The sequence below is a fragment of the Bubalus kerabau genome, chromosome 20, assembly GCF_029407905.1.
Source record: "Bubalus kerabau isolate K-KA32 ecotype Philippines breed swamp buffalo chromosome 20, PCC_UOA_SB_1v2, whole genome shotgun sequence".
NCBI classification, from domain to species: domain Eukaryota; kingdom Metazoa; phylum Chordata; class Mammalia; order Artiodactyla; family Bovidae; genus Bubalus; species Bubalus kerabau.
Genome location: NC_073643.1, coordinates 55,624,666 through 55,646,098, shown reverse-complemented (window position 1 = coordinate 55,646,098; position 21,433 = coordinate 55,624,666). Strand labels below are relative to the sequence as shown.

General features: G+C 44.1%; 1 protein-coding gene across 5 annotated transcripts in view; it reads left to right on the top strand.

Annotated features, from left to right (window-relative positions):
• Positions 1-12,780: 12,780 nt before the first annotated feature.
• LARS2 (leucyl-tRNA synthetase 2, mitochondrial) overlaps positions 12,781-21,433 on the top strand; it is a 146,967-nt gene continuing 138,314 nt past the window's right edge. For 2 of the 5 annotated variants that reach the window (XM_055558839.1, XM_055558842.1), the window contains exons 1-2: positions 12,782-13,027; positions 17,218-17,472. In XM_055558839.1, the coding sequence (XP_055414814.1) occupies positions 17,239-17,472 (234 nt within the window). In that variant the 5' untranslated portion in view covers positions 12,782-13,027; positions 17,218-17,238. Of the gene's footprint in view, positions 13,028-17,217; positions 17,473-20,203; positions 21,069-21,433 lie in introns of those variants that run through there. The other 3 variants (XM_055558840.1, XR_008706380.1, XM_055558841.1) reach the window with 3 other exon arrangements.

The window sequence follows — 21,433 nt, the reverse complement described above, 5'->3', positions numbered from 1 at the left end:
GATTAGTTCAACTCAGAAGGAAATGTGGCTATTTTGATAGGGATTAGTCTTTGCCCTTGAATCCACTGAGCAAATTTAACATGTAAACAAGACTCAGGTGGAGAGATGTTAAGCACTCTTAAAAAAAATCTTTTCCAAGCACTTTGGCAGCTTCCATTTGATGAACAGTTAGCTAATTTCAAATTGATTTAGATGTATTTATTCAAGTAAGTTCAACAAGACCAATCTCTAGTTGGGAAAATTCTGTTAATTCTTAATGTCTTTTACTGTATCGCCTTAGAAGTAATTCATTTTCATTTTATCTTCCTTCCTTCCTATTTATTAAGGTTTCATTATTCAAGCTTCCCACTTGTTCAGATGGGACTTTGCTCCCCAGATTTAAAGAATAAGTAAATGTGTGCATGCTCAGTCATTCAGTCATGTCTGACTCTTTGTGACCCTATGGATTATAGCTCACCAGGTCCCTCAGTCCATGGGATTCTCCAGGAAACAATACTGGAGTGGGTTGCCATTCCCTGCTCCAGGGGATCTTCCCAACCCAGGGATCAAACCCATGTCTCCTGCATCTCCTGCATTGGCAGGTGATTCTTTACCACCGAGCCACCTGGGAAGCGAATAAGTATTAGGAAGTAAATCAGTGGTCATGTATCTTGTCTTACTTCTGTGTTACTTTCATGTTGCAAGGGACTTCATCACACCAAAGCTATTGCTCAGATCTTTACTTCTTACCCTGCAGTCTGGGCTGGCTGCATCGGTATCTTCTGGGAGCCTGCTAGAAATGCAGACTCTCAGCCCTCCATTCCCCCAGACCTATCCCTGGGTGATTCACATGCATGTAGATATCTGAGAACAGAGGTTTAACTAACCTGGTCAGTGTCCCTGTTTCATCCCTTGAAGATGAGGTGCGGACTGAATCAGAAGAAGAGTGTTGAATAGATGCCTCTTTGCACTTTATCAGACTAAGTGACCTATACTTTCATGGGATCTACACACTAGAAAAGTTTCCTGACCTGTCCCACCCACACCTTCTGGAGGGGGCAGCCTCACTGCCTGTCAGCATCCTCCACCTCTTTCTGGGAGCAGGGTGGTCCAGATTTAAACGGCTGCAGAATAGGCCAGTTGACTCATAAACTGAGCTGTCATCTTCTGGTTTTAACCCTTTGCAGACTCTTAAATGGCATTTGCCACCCTAGGCTAAGAGTCGAGGACAGTATCTCATTGCCTGCTTCTCAAGCCCAAGGCTTTTACATCCACTTCAGTGTGCCCCTCCTCCTCCTCCTCAGTCTCCTCCTCCTTCTCACCCTTCTCCTTCTCTCCTTCATCCACTTCTCCTCCTCTTTCTCTTTCTTGTCTATCTCCTCTTCCTTCTATTCTCTCTCCTCTTCTTCCCTCCCCCTCTTTTTTTTAGATTTTTTTAAAAAATTGAAGTATAGTTGACTTGGGGTTCTCTGGTGACTCAGATGGTAAAGAATTCGCCTGCAGTGCAGGAGACCTAGGTTCCATTCCTGGATTGGGAAGATGTCCTGGAGAAAGGGAACTGCTACCCACTCGAGTATTCTGGCCTGGAGAATTCTATGGACAGAGGAGTCTGACAGGCTACAGTCCATGGGGTTGCAAAGAGTCAGACACTACTGAGTGACTTTTACTTCCCTGGAGGAGGAAATGGCAGCCTACTCCAGTATTCTTGCTGGGAAAATGCCATGGACAGAGCATCCTGGTGGGCTACAGTCCATGGGGTCACAAAGAGTCAGACACAGCTGAGCACATGCATACACATAATTGACTTACAATGTTGTGTTAATTTCTGCTGTTCAGCAAAGTGATTCAGTTATATATAGATACATTTTTAAAAAATGCTCATAGAATCTTTATTCATAGCAAAACACTGGACACATTTCAGGTGTTCAGCATTAGATATGTCACAAGAGTGTTTAATTTCCACAGTTCTGTCTCACTGCAGCAGATTTGAAATGGCAGACCAGTGTTACAGCTCAGAGTTTTATTAGGCAAGTAAAGGAAAGTACACCCTCAAGTCGTGAGGAGGGGCCGACCCCAAAGGAGAGGCCTCAATCTGCCTTGGCTTCCTCTTTTTGTCTCCTCCCTGCTGAGCCTGCCCTATGCAAATTGGGCTAGCCAAGAAGGGGGCGTGTTTGTTTCACCTGAAGTTCTCACTCTGCGGATTTTCTCAGGTCTGTGGATTTTCTTTTGTTTCATTTTCGTGGGCTTTTTCCTTTCTTTGTCTTTTAGTCACTACCATTTTGGACTCTTTTCCTAATATAACTACCTAACATTCCCCCCTCAAGAGATGGGAGGCCCAATTCTTTGGGAATAGGGGCATCGAGGTCTCTCTGGCTACTTCCTGTTGAGCTGGGACAGCAAGGGGCATTGGGCCTCCTCTTCTTGCTAGTCTCAAAGCTCAGAGTCTTTATAGCTGTGTCCATCTAAGGGTGAGTGATGTTTTCTGTGACTGAGTGTAGTTTTATATATCCTTGTTGAACTAGCACTGCGTTTTGTATCTTGTTGACCTGGGCAGAGACAAAATGGGTTAAATAATTTTAATACATGGAGCAATCATAAGCAGTGTCAATATGGTGATAACGGGTTAATAGGAGCATTAGGCAACTCCAAATCCCCCTTTGCCAGGAGAAAAATCCCCCCAAAGAGAGATTGTAGCGACCTTGAGGATTCTCTAGCATGTTCTTTGAGATCCTGTAGGATCTGAATGTTTTTCTTGAGGACTGTGTGACTTTCTTCAACTTAGCTGGAGGTATTTATGCAGAAACAACATGTCTCATTCAAGATGGCTCAAGTCCCTCCTTGTTCAGGGATCAGGAGATGTGTCTCCTGTCTATTTTGTAGTACAACCTCTGCCAAGCTATGTCGGCTCTTTAGAGCTATCCTGAGAAAGCTTATCCCCAGAAACTTAATTTTAGGGGATGTTCATTAGGATGACACTCATTTGTAGTCCTGAATAGTTAACTGAGCGCTCCCAGTGGTGCACAGGTGTATTGAGTGTCCTCTTCTGCTTTCTTCCATGGCTTGACTCATGAGTAGTGAATCCAGGAGTCGTGCTCTGGTACCTTGACTGCTTAACCAGAGGTCTTCTGGAATCTGAGACTGAGCTGCATGAGCTTTCTGCTGTTTGTCTTTGCTGTCCTGGTTTCCAGCACACAGGCTTCTTGGTCACTTCCACTGTGATGTGTTTCCATCACATTCAGCTTCCACAGTGTGAGCTTTCACCAAGTTTGGCTTCTGCTCTGCTTGGCCTCCACTTCGTGGGGGCTGAGCTGAGGTTGCTTCAGCCAGGTTACATCCAAGTCACATCAGATATGTTGGGAGAGTGTGTAATTTCCTCATTTCTGTCTCGCCACAGCAAAGATTTGAAATGGCGGACCAGTGTTACAGCTTGGTTACAGCTCAGCATTTTATTAGGCAAGCAAAGAAGAGTACACCCTCGAGGTGTGAGGGCGGGCCGACCCCAAAGGAGAGGCCAAAGCATTATTTTTTATATTCTTTTCCATTATGGCTTGTCTCATGGTTCCTCATACTATACAGTAGGACCTTGTGATTTATCCATTCTATATGTAATAGTCAGAGAAGGCAATGGCACCCCACTCCAGTACTCTTGCCTGGAAAATCCCATGGATGGAGGAGCCTGGTAGGCTGCAGTCCATGGGGTCGCTAGGAGTCTGACATGACTGAGCGACTTCACTTTCACTTTTCATTTTGATGCATTGGAGAAGGAAATGGCAACCCACTCCAGTGTTCTTGCCTGGAGAATCCCAAGGACGGGGGAGCCTGGTGGGCTGCCGTCTCTGGGGTCGCACAGAGTCGGACACGACTGAAGCGACTTAGCAGCAGCAGCAGCATATGTAATAGTTGGCATTTGCTAACTCCAAACTCCGCATCCATCCCTCCTCTACTCTGCTTCCCCCTTGGCAACCACAGATCTGTTCTCTACTCTGTGAGTCTTGTTTCTGTTTCCCTTTTTTCTCTTCCTTCTCCTCCCATGTCCAAGCACTTGAACTCAACATAACTCTTCTCCCCATCTCCCTCTTCCTTCCTCCTTTCACCCTGGGTTCCAGGTACGGAATTCAGATGACAATGATGATGATGATTTTATCATTGTTACTGTTTGGCCATGCAAGATTTTTGGTCTCTTTCCCACATTTATTTTCATCTTCTACCCTGGTGGAAAGGAGGTCATTCAGCATAAGAATACGAACTGCTATGAAAGCAACCAACATGGTAAGAAAAAGGCTGGTTTGTCTTAAAGACTTAGAAACTCTGTAGGAGAGGAGAAGGTGGGTAATAAGGACCACAAGAAATGAAGAGGGAGAGAAAAGAGAGGAGACTATTAATAGAAAGAACTCTGAGTGCTCCTCAGACAAACAGCCTGGTTGTTCTGAAAGGGGACTAGGAAGAAAAGCACAGATTTTTAAGCATCATCCTCTCTACTTAGGGTGTGTTTACCACCAGCCACTGGGAAGTCCCAGGTGGCTCAGTGGTGAAGAGCCCATGTGCCAATGCAGGAGACGCAAGAGATGCAGGTTGGATCCCTGGGTCAGGAATATCCCCTGGAGGAGGGCATGGTAATCCACTCCAGTATTCTTGCCTGGAGAATCCCATGGACAGAAGAGCCTGGCAGGCTATAGTCCATGAGGTCGCAAAGAGTTGGACACGACTTACAGACTAAGCATGCACACATTGGGAAGCCACGGTCGGGTGAAGAACATACCAGCAAGTCCTTCCAGCCACTGCAGGACCTTAAGGGACAGTTACATTATGGTTACTGCTAATACCAGGCCACCAGTTCTTAGGCTTCCTCTGTGTAACCGGCACTTGTTAGATTCTTTCTGTACATGACTCCTGCACCTCACAGATTGGGCAGAGTAGGGAACTGAAGCCTGTGCTTTCCCTATTTGTGTGCTGTACAGTTTGGGCTGTCACACACTTAACTGGACTGACACACAACTTGCTGTCCTCTGCATACAAAACTGTGCTGCTCATCAAGGATCAGAGGAGCATACTCATTGACTTAATTTATTGTCTACTTTGGAAGAAAAGACACACATAAATTCAAGGCTAATTACCTCTACAAGTGATGTCAGAAGATGGTCTGACTAATTGCCAAATTAATAGCAGAGATGTAGGACCTAGGAGATCTTATTAACTTTTATTTATTAAGATTGTGATGGCTCAACGGGTACAGAATCCACTTGCAATACCGGAGAGATAAGGGTTCAATCCCTGGGTCGGGAAGATCCCCTGGAGGTGGAAATGGCAACCCACTCCGGTATTCTTGTTTGGGGAATCCCATGGGCAGAGGAGCCTGGGGGGCTACAGTCCATGGGGTCCCAAAGAGTTGGACACAACTGAGCAACTGAGCAGGCACATACATTAAAATTGCAGATATCACCAAAAGATGGACAAAATACATTTTACACATTTGCAAATACATATGAGTAACCCAAAGCCCACTCTCAGGCTGGTGGTGGTGGTGGTTTAGTCGCTCAGTCATGTCCGAATCTTGCGACCCCAAGGGTGTGGCTCGCCAGGCTCCTTTCTCTGTGGGATTCTCCAGGCAAGAATACTGGAGTGGGTTGCCATGCTCTTCTCCAGGGCATCTTCCTAATAATAAGAATTCTGAATCTCTTCAGGTCAAATGTAACTCAATACTGTCTTGTACATTCAGTATTTCTTCAAATAGGATTATCTTTTTCTAGAAGCAATCACAAGGCCTAAGGAGATTTGCAGCAATGGAAACTATTTTTTCCTTCCCTATAATGAACAGATTAAAAGCTTAATCCCAAGGTTGGTCTCAGCGTCCAAAGATAATTGTGGTATGAATCACTCCAAGTGGGTTTTTTCATATATACTCAAGAACAGCAAGGCATGGGGTAGAGGGAGAACATAAAATTTTAAAAGTCAACAAAAGAAATCATTTTCAGCAAACTTTATATCCTGGAAAGGAGGCCAAAGGAGGTACTTTTTAATATCAGGCACCTAGGGGAATATGTTGGAGAAGGCAATGGCACCCCAGTACTCTTGCCTGGAAAATCACATGGACAGAGGAGCCTGGTGGCCTGCAGTTCATGGGGTCGTTAAAAGTTGGACACGACTGGGCTACTTCACTTTCACTTTTCACTTTCATGCATTGGAGAAGGACATGGAAACCCACTCCAGTGTTCTTGCCTGGAGAATCCCAGGGATGGGGGAGCCTGGTGGGCTGCCATCTGTAGGGTTGCACAGAGTTGGACATGACTGAAGCAACTTAGCATAGCATAGCATAGGGGAATATGTACTGATTGTACTCTAGGTCACTCAAGACCAAGACGGTTCTTCAGAAACGAATCTTCTCCCATCTACAGATGTCTAGGATGCTGGCTTTGAAAAGATCATTTTGAGTTTTTTCGACCCATCAGTGCTAGGCTTAACTTTCTTTTTTACTTAATTTTATCATTTATGGCTGCACGGGGTCTTCGCTGCTGCAAGCAGGTTTCCTCTAGTTGCAGTGTTGTTCAGGCACCCAGTCGTGTCTGACTGTGCGACCCCATGGACTGCAGCACACCAGGCCTTCCTGTCCCTCACCATCTCCGAGTTTGCCCAAGTTCATGTTCATTGCACTGGTGATGCTGTCCAGCCATCTCATTCTCTTGACGCCCTCTTCTCCGTCTCCCCCTCAATCTTTCCCAGCTGTCAGGGACTTTTCCATTGAGTTGTCTGTTCACATCAGATGGCCAAAAGACTGGAGCTTCAGCTTCAGCATCATTCCTACCAGTGAATATTCAGGGTTGATCTCCCTTAAGATGGACTGAATTGATGTCCTTGCTGTCTGAGGGACTTTCAGGAGTCTTCTCCAGCACCATAGTTCAATGGCATCAATTTTTTGGCATTCTGCCTTCTTTATGGTCCAGCTCTCACAACCGTGGGTGACCACTGGGAAGACCATAGCCTTGACTATATGGACCTTTGTTCTCAGAGTAATGTCTCTGCTTTTCAACACGCTGTCTAGGTTTGTCACTGCTTTCCTGCCAAGAAGCAATCATCCTCTGATTTCATGGCTGCAGTCACCATCTGCAGTGATTTTGGAGCCCAATAAGAAGATATCTGTCACTGCTTCCATCTTTTCCTCTACTATTTGCCATGCAGTAATGGAGGCAGACATCATGATCTTAGTTTTTTTATTATATAGTCTTAAGCTGGCTCATTCATCCTCTTCCTTCACCCTTATCAAGAGGCTCTTTAGTTCCTCTTCGCTTTCTGCCTTTAGAATGGTATCATCTGCATGTCTGAGGTTGCTGATCACTGCTAGTTGCGGTGAGCAGCAGCTCTTCTCTAGTTGTGTTGCATGGGCTTCTCATTTCGGTGGCTTCTCTTGTTGCAGAGCATGGGCTCTGGGCATGCAGGCTCAGCAGTTGTGGCACACAGGCTTGGTTGCTCTACAGCATGTTCCATCTTCCTGGACAGGTATCGAACCTGTGTCCCCTGCACTGGCAGGCAGATTGTTAAACCACTGGACCACCAGGGAAGTCCCTAGGCTTAACTTTCATGTCAGCTGCTGCTGCTGCTGCTAAGTCGCTTCAGTCGTGTCCGACACTGTGCGACCCCATAGATGGCAGCCCACCAGGCTCCCCCATCTCTGGGATTCTCGAACTACTAAAGAAAAAAATTATTCATGACAATAGTTAAAATAATGAGGCAGACTTTATTCAGAATGACTTTTGCTGTAGGTATAGGGACTGCTGCAGTGGGGTTTTGCAGGAGGGGAGAAAGATCAGGCTTAGCTCTGAATATGATAAGGAAAAGTGGAAGTTTTTATCTGCCAAGGAGCAGAGTGAGGGTCAGTGAATGGAAAATTACTAATAGGAAACATCAAGGGTAAGGGGAGAGTCTGGCTAAGCCAGCCTAACAGGATTCTTGCTGAAGGCAGGCCACGATGATCAGACATCACTTGGGAGTTGGTGGAGGATGATGAAGGGCAGAGGGAGTCTGGCCAAACTGACTTCACAGGATTCTTAGCATGACTGGGTCATGCAGAGATAGACACAGAAGTCCATAAGTTGAGGCCTAGTTGGAAAGAGGATTCTGAGGCAGTTGGCTTCAGGTAGGGCTTTATGGCAGATCCCTCAGTAGTACCAGGACCCGATTTGTCTCTCAGCTTTCTGCCTTCATTCTTAGCAGACTCATCTAGCTGGTTCTGGGATGGCTGCTGCAACTCCTGAGATTTTTATTTCCACACAGCAGGGAAAAGAACTGGGTTCTAGTGTTCCCCGCAGAAGTCCTGGGCTTTCCTCTGGTTAGTCTAGTTGAGATAATATGCTTGCCTCAACCATCTCTGTGGTCAGGGGATGGAATGACTGGATTGGATTAAGCCAGACCTCAGACCTACGGTTTGTTGGGTGAGGTCAAGTTCTTAAGACAAAACGGCTCAGATTTAGAGGGTTTTGTTTTGTTTTGTTTTTTAAAGGGAAGTCCAGAAGCAGTGACCAGAAAAGGGGGAGGAATAGATAAGAGGGAAAAATCACAGGTAATAAGCCTATCTATACCTTTAGTAATTTGACTATCACAGCTGGGGCATTTTTATTGAAAAACCATCTATAAAGTAGCAAGAATCTTGCCTGCATCTCCATAATGGAGGCCTGAAAGTTGTGCCTGGAAGATCTGAATCAATGTCTGAAACATGACAGCTCAGATAAGAATTTACATGGCTGCCCCAGGATTCATTTTTTAAAAGGTCACAAAAGCATGGGAATAAATGTCAAGTTGGAATTATTTATTACTCTTGCACCTCGAAGTCATTTCTAGTGAGTTTACTTTACCTAGTGAGGTAAACAGGGGAAAAGACTTGTTTTTACACTAAGGGAAGAAACGATTGAAGAAATGGAGACCCCTGTATTCCTAGAAATTTTGGACACAGAGGCTTTTGTATTAAACAAAGAGAGTGCAGAGCAAGGTGCAAGAGGCAGGGAAAATGAACAGAGGGTGGAGGAGTAAAGCTGGGCAGTGATTCAAATAAAACTCAAAGATGTTAAAGAAGTCCACAAAGAACTCAGGACTTTGGTCATTAAACTTTTTTGAACAGTGCTTGAATGAATCCAGAATGTCTAAAACTTGGTAGGTTGCAACAGGGTAGGTGGGGCAAGGTGAGGAGGTGGCATGAAAGGGACCAGCAAGAGACCATCCAAGAGGGTGGCTGGAAAGAGAGAAGGGGGAGGAGGAGGAGGAAGAAGAAGAGGAAGTTGGAGGATCAGGCGCCATAACACGGAAGGCGCACGGATGGCAGGGAAGGCAGGGGCCCCAGGCAGAGAGAACTAGAGAAACAGTTTGCCTGTGAGTCTCCCTGAGGTCAGGGAAGCCTGCTTTCTTTATCCTTGTCCACCCGTGTCCTGATGCGGGGCCTGGCTGTTAGAGCAAAAATCAAGGCAGGGGAGACTCCCAGAGAAGCATGCAGGGAAGCTGGAGGGGAAAACACAGGGGTGGGAGATGGTTCCAGTTGAAGATCGAATGCCGGCCGTTAAAGGATACGCGCATTAGTAATTTGGAAGAAAAGTAACATTTAATCTCATCTCCAAGATATTTAACTTAATCACACTGCAAAGTCTCTTTTGCCATCTACAACAATATTCACAGGTTTTAAGGATTAGGACCAGATATCTTTGGGGACCACTATTCAGCCTACCACACAAGCTAATAGAAAAAGCAAAAGGAACATAGAAAACTCTTGTAGAGAAAGAGCCGTGGAAACACTTTTCCTAGAGATGATCACAGGAAATAAATGGGACATATTCTTCTAGATTTCTTTCCATGCATATACTAACACATGCATTTCCTTTATTCCCTTTCCTTTCTGCAAAATTGAAAGTGGGATAACTTTTTACACAGCCCAGCAACTTGTGTCTTTCATTTAATAATGGATCTTTGTAGCAAGCTCTTTAAGAGTGGAAGAAATTTACTTGCATGCTACTGCCTTGTTTGATGTAAAAATAGCAATTTTCCAGTAAAGCAAGTGAACTTTTAGAAAAATTCTATTTGAAATAATCTCCCAGAAATGTCAGCATTAACTTTAATTCATAAGAGGAAAGAGATATTTTGAATCAAAATAAAGGTGAGGCCACTTAGAATTTAGTGTTTTGGGTAAATTAGAGAAAGGGCATGCTAGTTATATGTGCATTCAGCATGACACCCTTGAAGGGCATGTTACTTTATGTGGTATGTTAATGTGAGAGTCAGTGCTTCTGATGTTCTGCCATCAACTAGCTGTGTGATCTTAAGCTGTATCCAATCTCTGGACCTCAGTGCATCCTTATCTTCAAAATGAGAGGTTGGCCTGGAAGTTGTCTTAGCTAATGATCCTTCATTCTGCACTTTGGGAAGGGCACTATTTTAGCAGGTGTTAGAGACCCAATTTTGAATACCAGAACTTTTACACTGAACCATCTGTATCCATGATTCTATATCAGTGGATTCAACCAACCACAGATGAGAAATATCCCCGCCTCCTGATTCTAGAAAGTTCCAGAAAGCACACCAGCACCTATTTACATAGTATTTACACTGTTATTGTTCAGTTGCTCAGTTGTGTCCAACTTTTTGCGGCTCCATGGACTGCAGCACACCAGGCTTCCCTGTCCTTCAACATCTCCTGGAGCTTGCTCAAACTCACGTCCATTGAGTCAGCGATGCCATCCAACCATCTCATCCTCTGTTGTCCTTTTCTCCTCCTGTCTTCAATCTTTGCCAGCATCAGGGTCTTTTCTAATGAGTCAGTTCTTCTCATCAGGTGGCCAAAGTATTGGAGCCTCACCTTCAGCATCAGTCCTTCTAATGAATATTCAGGACTGATTTCCCTTAGGATTGACTGGTTTGATCCCCTTGCAGTGTAAGGGACTCTCAAGAGTCTTCTCTAACACCAAAGTTCAAAAGGATTGATCCTTTGGTGTTCAGCTTTCTTTGTGGTCCAACTCTCACATCCATACATGACTACTGGAAAAACCATAGCTTTGATTAAACAGACCTTTGTTGGCAAAGTAATGTCTCTGCTTTTTAATATGCTGTCTAGGTTGGTCATAGATTTTCTTCCAAGGAGAAAGTGTCTTTTAATTTCATAGCTTCAATCACTATCTACAGTGATTTTGAAACCCAAGAAAAGAAAGTCTGTCACTGCTTCCATTGTTTCCCCTAGATCTATTTGCCATGAAGTGATGGGACTGGATGCCATGATCTTAGTTTCTTGGATGTTGAGTTTTAAGCCAGCTTTTTCACTCTTCTCTTTCACTTTCATCAAGAGGCTCTTTAGTTCCTCTTCACTTTCTTCCATAAGGGTGGTTTCATCTGCATATCTGAAGTTATTGATATTTCTCCTGGCAATCTTGAGTCCAGCTTGTGCTTCATCCTGGCTGGCATTTCGCATTGATGTACTCTGCATATAAATTAAATAAGCAGAATGACAATATACAGCCTTGACTTACTCCTTTCCCAATTCTGAACCAGTCTGTTGTTCCATGTCTGGTTCTAACTGTTGCTTCTTGACCTGCATATAAGTTTCTCAGGAGGCAGGTCAGGTGGTCTGGTATTCCCATCTCTTGAAGAATTTTCCACAGTTTGATATTTACATAGTATTTTCACTGTATAAGGTACTAACATAATCTAGGGATGATTTTAAAGTGTACAAGAGGATGTGCATAGGTTATATGCAAATATCATACCATTTTAATGAGAGACTTGAACATCCTTGGATTTTTATATTCTCGAAGGGTCCTGGGATACCTTGGTGTGACTATACTGACTTGCTTGCTGTGATCTTGAGCTAAACAGCTCCACTGGGCCTCAGTTTTGTTCTTCAGTCCTCCATTGTCCCCTTCTTCTCCTGCCTTCTGTCTTTCCCAGCATCAGGGTCTTATCCAGTGAGGCGGCTCTTCTTATCAGGTGGCCAAAGTATTGGAGCTTCAGCTTTAGCATCTTTCCTTCCAATGAATATTCAGGGTTGATTTCGTTTAGGATGGACTGGCTTGATCTTGCAGCTTGGTAAAATGAGCCTGCTGGACTAGAGTCTTCTCAAGATTGTTTCTAACTCTCACATTCTAAGACAGTGAGTCTCAAACTTAAGTGTGCCTAAGAATTCCCTAGAGATTTGTTAAAATGCAGAGTCCAGTTCAGCAGGTCTGGGATAGGGCCTGCGATTCCACCGCATTCCTAGCAAGTAAAGTTGATGCTGGTTTGAAGTGTACACTTAATGACAAAGTATTTGGATTTTGAACTGTCAGGAAACTTTGTTAAAGACTTGGAATTTGGCAAGAGATTAGCGAGTGGGTGGTTTGCTGGCCTGGGGACTACCTGGTGTTGTGAGGTGTGCATATTTGCATACGGTGTCTTCTACTGACCATACATAAACTCTTTTAGGAAAGTGGGTGGTCAGGTGCCTTGCTTTCCTGACACCCAGCCCAAGTGTCAAGTGAGGAAAACACTTTATTTCCAGCTTTAGCCAGGTAATTCCCCTCCAAGAGCTAGACCACGGATGTGGTGGAAGATGTCTTAACCACCACGTGGTCCATTAAGGATCAAGACGTTGAGAAAGGAGGAGGATGGACTTCAAACCGTGGCCTCAGGTTTCCTCCAGTGGTCTTTACACCACGTGCCGCCTAGGAGCACTAAACTGATGGCTTTCACACGTCTGCTGCAATTAAGAATCTGATTCTTGCACGTTTAGAGTTTTGCGGTCGCCAGGCTCTGGGTGGAGTATTGGGTCCAAAGGCGGGGCTTGGAGACAGGAGGCGGTGCCAGTGACCGAAGAGCGGAACCCGGGACTGGAGTGCGGCGACCCCGGCCTCAAGGAATGCCGGGAGTTGGGACCAGGCAGCGCTCCGCCTCCTTCAGCTCAGCTACCGCCTGTCTGTGTCTGTGGCGGCCACTATCGATAAAGTTGTTGTTCTGCCAACATGGCGGCGCCCATGGTGACTGTCCGGGCCATGTTCGCCTAAGGTGGGAACCGAGGAGTAAGGAGCCGCAGGCCAGAGCCTGTGAGCAGGTAAACCCCTGACCCGGGCTCAGCGGGAATCGAGACGCGACCTGATCTCCTCTCTCCCCAGATAGATAGATTTCGACTTGCCGGGAGCCAGAAGGGAAAGTGCGGTCTGGGTTCGGTGATCTCGGAGCTGTGCAGTTTCCTAATTGGAAAAGTCTCTGAGATCCAGATCTTAAGACTCTTTGAGCCACCGACTCCGTTGATAGCTCTGGGCCCTTTCCCAGAAAAACGTATATGTACGCATAGTTTTGTACTCAAGTCCCTCTCTCCACTCTTCTACTACCCCAGTCGGTCCCTGAATCTTTGCCCACCTCATCTCGTGACCCACAGATGATTGTCACCGCATGTTAGGGTTCCATGGTCCTCAGAGATCATCTGGATTTACCCCTTCATTTTAAGGAGAAGCTGGTGTTCTGGACAGGAAATTATTTCTCCAAGGTCACATAGAGATTTAGTTGTTTTGTTTGCACATAACTTGGCTCCTTGTTCATTTCCCAGGTACATTTTTGCACACTTTGTTTTGGGTGCACGCTGTGTCCTGTGCTTTCCCCACATGCTCTGTTACTTTGCCTATCTTTTCCTACTCTTCTCCTAGGTTTCTCTATACCGATGATTGTCATTTTGGGTCCAGTTCTCAGGCCTCTCCTATGGTCACATGCTGGTACCCCCACCATTCTCAAAAAACTTTAATCCTAAGTGAAGTTGAGGTCAGGGCTGACTCTTAAAGAGGCATGGAATAATGGGGATTGATGCTTTGGAAGGATGTGGTAGAAGAGACAAGGTTCCAAACATCTAGGCAAGGAGCTGAATGTGATAGAGCTAAGGAAGAAGAGGGCCAAGTTGATCAGAACACAAAACATGAGTCACACCTTTCATATTCATGGTACGGGCATGGTGCTCGAATAAAATCACTGCTCTTTATCAGGAAGAGGCAGTGTCCATCAGGGCTTTGGTGGTGGAGTGGCCCATAGCAGGGCCTGGGAAGTAAAAGAAGGGAACTGAACTGAACTCCAGGGTTGCAGTAAATCTTAACCCTGAGTGCACTAGGTGCTGAGTCTGCCTGAGTTTTGGGGTTCCCCTAACATTAAGGGTGTGGACTTTTCTTAAAGGATCTTGACACATATATTACCACATTGCTCCCCAGGGAAGTGGAATCAATTTACATTCCACCAGGAGTGTATAAAAGTGCACATTTCTTTTCATAACAAATTTTTGCCAATGTGATAAGCAAAATGTTTCCTTGTTATTTTAATGTGCATTTCTTTGTTTAGTTATAAAGTCATTCTTTTTTTTTATATTTGTAAGTCATTTGTATATACTCTTTTCTCCTTTGCCAACTTTTAAAATTAGGTTTTTGATGTTTCTTTTTATATGTGAATTCTTTATAGGGAAGGGTAATCTTTTTTTGTAGTTTTAGCAGTTTTCTTTCAGCTTACTGTTTGCTTCTAATTTTGTTCATGGCTTTTTTGTTGGTTTGTTTTTTTGACTGCACTATTTGGCATGTGTGATATTCTAACCAGAGATCAAACCTGTGCCCCTGCATTGGAATTGTGAAGTCTTAACAGCTACCTCCAGGGGAGTTCCCAGGTTCATGGTGTTTTGATATGCAGGTTTTTCACATTTTTTAGAGAGTTTTATTAATATTTTTCTTTTTGAATTCTTCCATTGCTTTTATGCTAGGACGGAATGTCCTGCACCTTGTAGAGAATTAGTACATACTCTATTTTTTCTTGTTTTATGGTATTTTAAAAAATTCTTTAATCCATGTGGCATTTACTCTGGACTTCCCAGGTAGCTCAGTGGTAAAGAATCCAGCTGCCACTGCAGGAGACACAGGAAACCTGGGTTTGATCTTTGGATTGGGAAGATCCCCTGGAGAAGGAAATGGCAACCCACTCCAGTGTTCTTGCCTGGAGAATTCCGTGGACAGAGGAGCCTGGCAGGCTGCAGTTCATGCGGTCGCAGAGAGTCAGACACAACTGAGCACACACGAGTGGAGTTAACCAGCATCAAAACAAAGAGCTTGTAAGACTGTAGTTCAGGTCAGATTTCTGTTTTTATAATTCCATCCTTTTCCATCCTTTCTGTGTCTCCTTATGTGTTCTTAAGGAATGCAGCCTAAGAGAGAGATTGCAGGGATCTATGTGCCCTCTGCTAAATTAACATTGTTTAGCTTGCAAAGATATAAAAACACTGACTTAACTAGAGAACCATAAAGTCCATGACTCTATGATAGTTCTAATTATGTAGAAATCGAACTCCTCAAAATAAATGTAATTGCCTTAATTGTACAAAATGTCTGTATATATTAGGTTGGTAATATGAAATTGCTGACAGTCAGCTAATTATATAGTTTACCCTGGTATCAATAGTCGAATCTACACACTTTAAAATAGCCAAGCCCATTAGATAGGAAAGTGAAAGTGAAGTTGCTCAGTGGCGTCTGACTCTCTGCGACCCCGTGGACTGTAGCCCACAAGGCTCCTCCATCCATGGGATTCTCCAGGCAAGAATACTGGAGTGGGTTGCAATTTCCTTCTCCAGGGGATCTTCCCCACCCAGGGATGGAACCCAGATCTCCCACATTGCAGGCAGATGTTTAACCTCTGAGCCACCAGGGAAGCCCTGGTGGATAGGAAGGGAGGTGTTTTGTTTGTTTGTTTTGTTTGGTCTGTTTCTGATTCCACCCACAAAGAAGCAAGAGGGGTTGAGTACAGTGAGAATTGGTATGTCAAGAACTTTTGCAGACCCACTTGTAAAATGTCAACACTTGTGATGCCATTTTATATGTGTGAAACTCACTTATATAAGTCTATAATGAACCCTCTTGGCAGCATTTATGACCTGGAACCTTTGCTAAATAGACTAGACCCCAGTGGACGTGGACAAAATTTTGAGAGGATCAAGAATTAATGCCAGCTTAAGAGTGCCAGTTTCTTCCTTCATTTTCTCTCTGGTTTTGAGAGATCTGTTTTCATTTGTTTCTGCACTGTAGCGAATGCTGTTATGTAGGAAGGCGGAACGTTTAGGCTGTTTAGCCATACATCTTAAATATTTGATGAACTGTCACCTCATGCTTTAACATAGTGATAAATCATGAAGCTTCTTCCATGAGGTCATTTCTGGAATTTACTGTTGGAGGAAACCGATGCAATGTTTAAGCTGAATTTTGAATCGCAGCTGGATGTCTTGGTGAGCCCTGTGGATTGTTTGCCAAAACCCATAGTACTCATCACTATTACACATGCTATGTATTTATTTGTTTCTTTTCTTTTTTTGGCTGGTGGGGTGGGGTGGGTGTATTTGCTTTGTGGTGTTAGTTTCTGCTGTACAGCAGTGAATGAGCCTCATGGATTTCCTTCTCATTTAAGTTACTGCAGAGCAGCATTGAGTAGAGTTTCCTGTGCTATAGTCTGTTGTGATTAGCTATCTGTTTTATACATAGTAGTATACATGTCAATCCCAGTGTCCCACTTCACACCGCCCTGCCCCTCTCACCACTTGTTCGTTTCTTACCTGCTTTTCTCTGCTAGTGTATAAGTGCCATGTAAGAAGGGACTTTATTTTTGTTCACTGCTGTATCCCCAGTGCCTGGAATAGAATGTAGACCTCAATAAATATTTGGTAAATGAATGAAGAAGTAAGTGAATAAGAGTCTTCTAAATAATGGTTATTTCCTGTCTCAGCCTACTGAATATATTTAACTTGTAGTATGTATGAAGGATGCTGATCGTAGCTTAGAGTCTCCGGTCTTCCAGGGAGTCCTGTGTTCAAGAGCTCTTCAGATATTTGAGCCCAAGGCCAGCCCAGATGTGCTTAGAGCTCTTTGGACGCCTGGAATGATGGGATGTGAAGCCTGCTAGACAGACCCTAGACTGGCCTAAGGGCAAGGAAGGGGCCTCCGCTGCTCCCCATGCAAGCTGTGAGGTTGTGGCTGGTGCTGGCCCAGGTGGTAGTCTCCTTTTGTTCCTATGGGGCTTTTGTATCTTTGCTGTTTGGGAGCATTGAACATCTTTAATATTTTCCACTAAAAAGTTTGTGTTTATCTTGACTGCACTTCTAAAGTATTCTTTTCAGGGAAAGAAATCATCAAAATAAGAGGAAAGCCTGTGAATGCTGGCTGTGCCGAATGGAAGGAGGAGCTCCTGGAGGTTCTGGCGGCTCACACGTGTATTCTCCACTCTCTCTTTCAGGCCCTTTCCACCTTTTGAAGAATGGCTCCTTCTTGGCAGAGACTGGGTTTATATGCCTGTCTTCTAAAAAGGCAGCTAAATGATGGGCCAGATGTCATTAAGTGGGGAAGGAGAGTGATTCCAGGATGGTCCAGAGGTATTTACAGTGCCACGGGAGAGTGGACCAAGGAGTATACATTGCAGACAAGAAAGGATGTGGAGAAATGGTGGCATCAGCGAATAAAAGACCAGGCCTTCACGGTTTCAGAAGCAGATGTGAGTATTCTAAGAGACACTGAAGGGTTGAGAAGAGGGGCGAAGGGCGTGGACTGGGGTCAGATTGCCTGGATTCAAATAAGTTATTGAGTATGTGACCTTCAGCCAAAGAACCAAGTCTCTCTAGGCATCAAATTTTTTTTTTAATTGAAAATAAGCAGTGATAATAGTAGTGCCCACCTGCTTCCCAGGATGCTGGTGACGGGTCACTGGGATGAGACCAGGATGGTGCTTGGAGGAATCTCAGTGAGGTGCACGTTCACATAAGGGGCATACGGATGGTGCCACGCTGGGCATTCTGGAGCCGCATTTACGGGGGGAACTCACCCAGACAGGAGCTATAGCAGATGTCAGCTTCTCTGTGGTCCGCTGCCCGGTGGGGCAACATGCAGGGATCTGGCAGGGTCAGATAGGAGATTCCAGGAGGGGCATGTGGGCCTCTCAGCTGTGAACTTTTAAGTGGCATGTTCTGAGAAGTGTCTCCCTTGCCCCTAGAATGATGTTGGCCTCCAACCCTGCTCTGCCATCTTAGTTTGGGAGGTCCCAGCCCTTCCCTGGTATAATCTGGAGCTGGGGTCCAACCTCATGGTCACAGATACATAAGTTAGTGCACCCTTGGCTTCTAGTCTGTCTGCACCAGCTCAGCACTCTACCTGAATTAATTGTCTTAAGCACTTGGCTGTAACCAGTTTCCATGGCATACTCTGCTAGAAGCCAGCTCCTTCTCTGGGAGGCCGGCCTGGTGGGAATCAATCTTAAATGCGTTAACCCTTACCTCTCAATATTGGTTACAATATGGAAGGTGTGGTTTGTTACATGAAATGTTGAATTAAATTAGAGTACACCACTATTAAGTAGTTTTACTCTTAAAATTCTGACCATCCTTTCATAATATAAACTCGCTCTATGTTCAATTGGGGCTTCCCTGGTAGCTCAGACGGTAAAGCGTCTGCCTACAATGTGGGAGATCTGGGTTTGATCCCTGGGTTGGGAAGATCCCGTGGAGAAGAAAATGTCAACCCACTCCAGTACTCTTGGCTGGAAAATCCCATGGACCACTATGTTCAATTAAAGAGATTAGGACAAAGGCAAGCAGTTGAGTAAATATATATTTGCCCAAGACCACAGTGTGCTAGAATCACCTTTCCTGATTCTCCTCTCTTATCAGACTCATTCTTTCTATGAGATTGATCATTATGAAAAATGGGGAGTGGGTAGCTATTTGTCTTAAACTGAAGGATGGTTTTTTGCATTAGTTACGAAGAAAATCTGGTATTGAAAGAGATGTAAGTGATATGTGAAATCATAAAAAGGAAGGTTTAAATGAAATGCATAATTATACAATGAAAGCTTAACTTTTACCTCATTAGGAAATGAAAATTCTTCATGGCAACATGACCAGACTAATGTAGCTAAATATATTTTGGAAGCAGACCTTAGGGAGAAGTTTAATTCTAAATGAGGAGCATAAAATTAGCTTCTTTTTCTTTTTTCTTTTGGTTTAGATTCAGTGGCCTCCAAACATTTTGAAGTTGTAGCTTTTTATTCTTGTGACATTGCATTCTTAAGTGTATGGTTTTCTAAAAAATTAAATGGATCAAAATAAACTATGTTTGACTAATTGGGTAAATAGCTTTAGGAACATTTTGGGTGATTCCCCGGTGGCATTCTGTCAGGGTTTGAATTGGAAAAGGGTAAAGTGGAGAGAATGCTAGATAAGGAGTCTGGAGCCTGGGCAGTAATTCTGGCTCCGCTCCCAAATTCACTGCGCTCTCAGCAACGTTTAACCTCTCTGATCCTCAGATTCTTTGCATTGTTTATCCCACAGAATTGTTTTGAAAATCAAAGGATAAAATAAGATTAAACTCATTTTACAAACTGAAGTGTTATATAAATGAAAGATGCATGCTAAGTCACTTCAGTCTTATCCACCTCTTGGCAACCCTGTGGACCCTATCCTGCCAGGCTCTCCTGTCCATGGAATTCTCCAGGCAAGAATACTGGAGTGGATTGCCATGCCCTCCTCCAGGGCATCTTCCCAACCCAGGAATCAAACCCACACTTCTTACGTCTCCTGCATTGGCAGATGAGTTCTTTACCACTAGCACCACCTGGGAAGTCCCATGAATGAAAGATACAAGAAGATAAAAATGTGTGGTGTATCTTTGACAGGCATGAGAATATGACTAGATGCTGGTAGATATTAAAGCATGTCTATAATCAGTCTCACTCTGGTAGTAGCTACATTTGAAATCCACTGGAAATGAGTTTCTAGAAGTTGAATATTTTACCATCATCTTCATAATCATCATTATAAAAAGAACTTTCATTTAATGAGCATTTTAGTGTGTTAGGCACCATCTTTCCTTTCATTATCTCATTTAAATTCTGAAACAGCCCTGAAAGTGCATAGTAGTGTCCTCATTTTGGAGTAAGAAAACTGGGAGGGAAGTTTGGTAAGTTGTTGAAATGCATAACTCACTTGTTGTTCAGTCGCTAAGTCATGTCTCACTGTTTGTGACCACATGGACTGCAGCATGCCAGGCTCCCCTGTCCTTCACTATCTCTTGGAATGTACTCGAGCTCATGTCCATTGAGTTAGTGATGCCATCCAAACATCTCACCCTCTGTCCTCAATCTCAGTTGTGGCACAGCCCAGATCCAGACACATTTGAGTCCTAAGCTCATGCTTTCACCAGGAACCTTCTTTTGTCTCACCTTTGATTTACAGATTGTGAACTGAGCCCAGAAAAACAAAGGAATTTGCCTGAGGTCTCACAGCCAGTGGCAGAACTTGGACCAGATCCCATGCTGCAAGCTTCCACTGCGTGGTCCACTTCCCTCCATTCGCTAGTCTCAGCGAGAGTTTCAGAGCATGATCCATAAAGAGGCAGAAGTTATCTTTCTTCTGATGTCAGAGCTGACAAAAATAATAGGACCCACTCTTATAAAAACCATCTGTTTTCCATCACTTCCAATCTTAATTTCTATTAAAGGCTTAAATTCTTACACTTTTGTATAATTATGAAAATGTCCCTTTCAATCAGATTCCTGCTCAATTATAAACTCCCAAAATTCCTTCCTTCTACTCTCAGAGAACAGAATTCATCTCATTGTCACAGAGGAAAATGACTTAGTTCACACAGAGAAACAGAAGGCAGGGACAGGCAGTGAGCCGAACACCTTTTCTGCAATAAAGAAAAATATTCATGAATAGTAAAAACTTTTGCTAGCAGTACTTTTCTGTATCTTCTGTGGACTCAATACTCTGAAATCACTGCAGATGGTGACTGCAGCCATGAAATTAAAAGACGCTTGCTCCTTGGAAGATAAGCTGTGACCAACCTAGACAGCATATTAAAAAGCAGAGACATCACTTTGCCGACAAAGGTCTGTCTAGTCAGAGCTATGATTTTTCCAGTAGTCATGTATGGATGTGAGAGTTGGACTATAAAGAAAGCTGAGTGCTGAAGAGTTGATGCTTTTGAACTGTGGTGTTGGAGAAGACTCTTGAGAGTCCCTTGGACTGCAAGGAGATCTAACCAGTCCATCCTAAAGGAAATCAGTCCTGAATTTTGGAAGGACTGATGCTGAAGGTGAGGCTCCAATACTTTGGCCACCTGATGTGAAGAATTGACTTATTGGAAAAGACCCTGATGCTGGGGAAGATTAAAGGTGGGAGGAGAAGGGGATGACAGAGGATGAGATGGCTGAATGGCATCACCAATTCAATGGACATGAGTTTGAGTAAGCTCCGGGAGTTGGTGATGGACATGGAAGCCTGGTGTGCTGCAGTCCATGGGGTCGCAAAGAGTTGGACACGACTGAGCGACTGAACTGAACTGAACTAGCTCATATGTAATGAATTCCTCAATTTTGCTGTAAGTTTCATCTTTGTTGGAGAGACATACAAAAAAAGATATTAATGAAGACGCTAGATGTAGAAAATGTTTGGGATAAG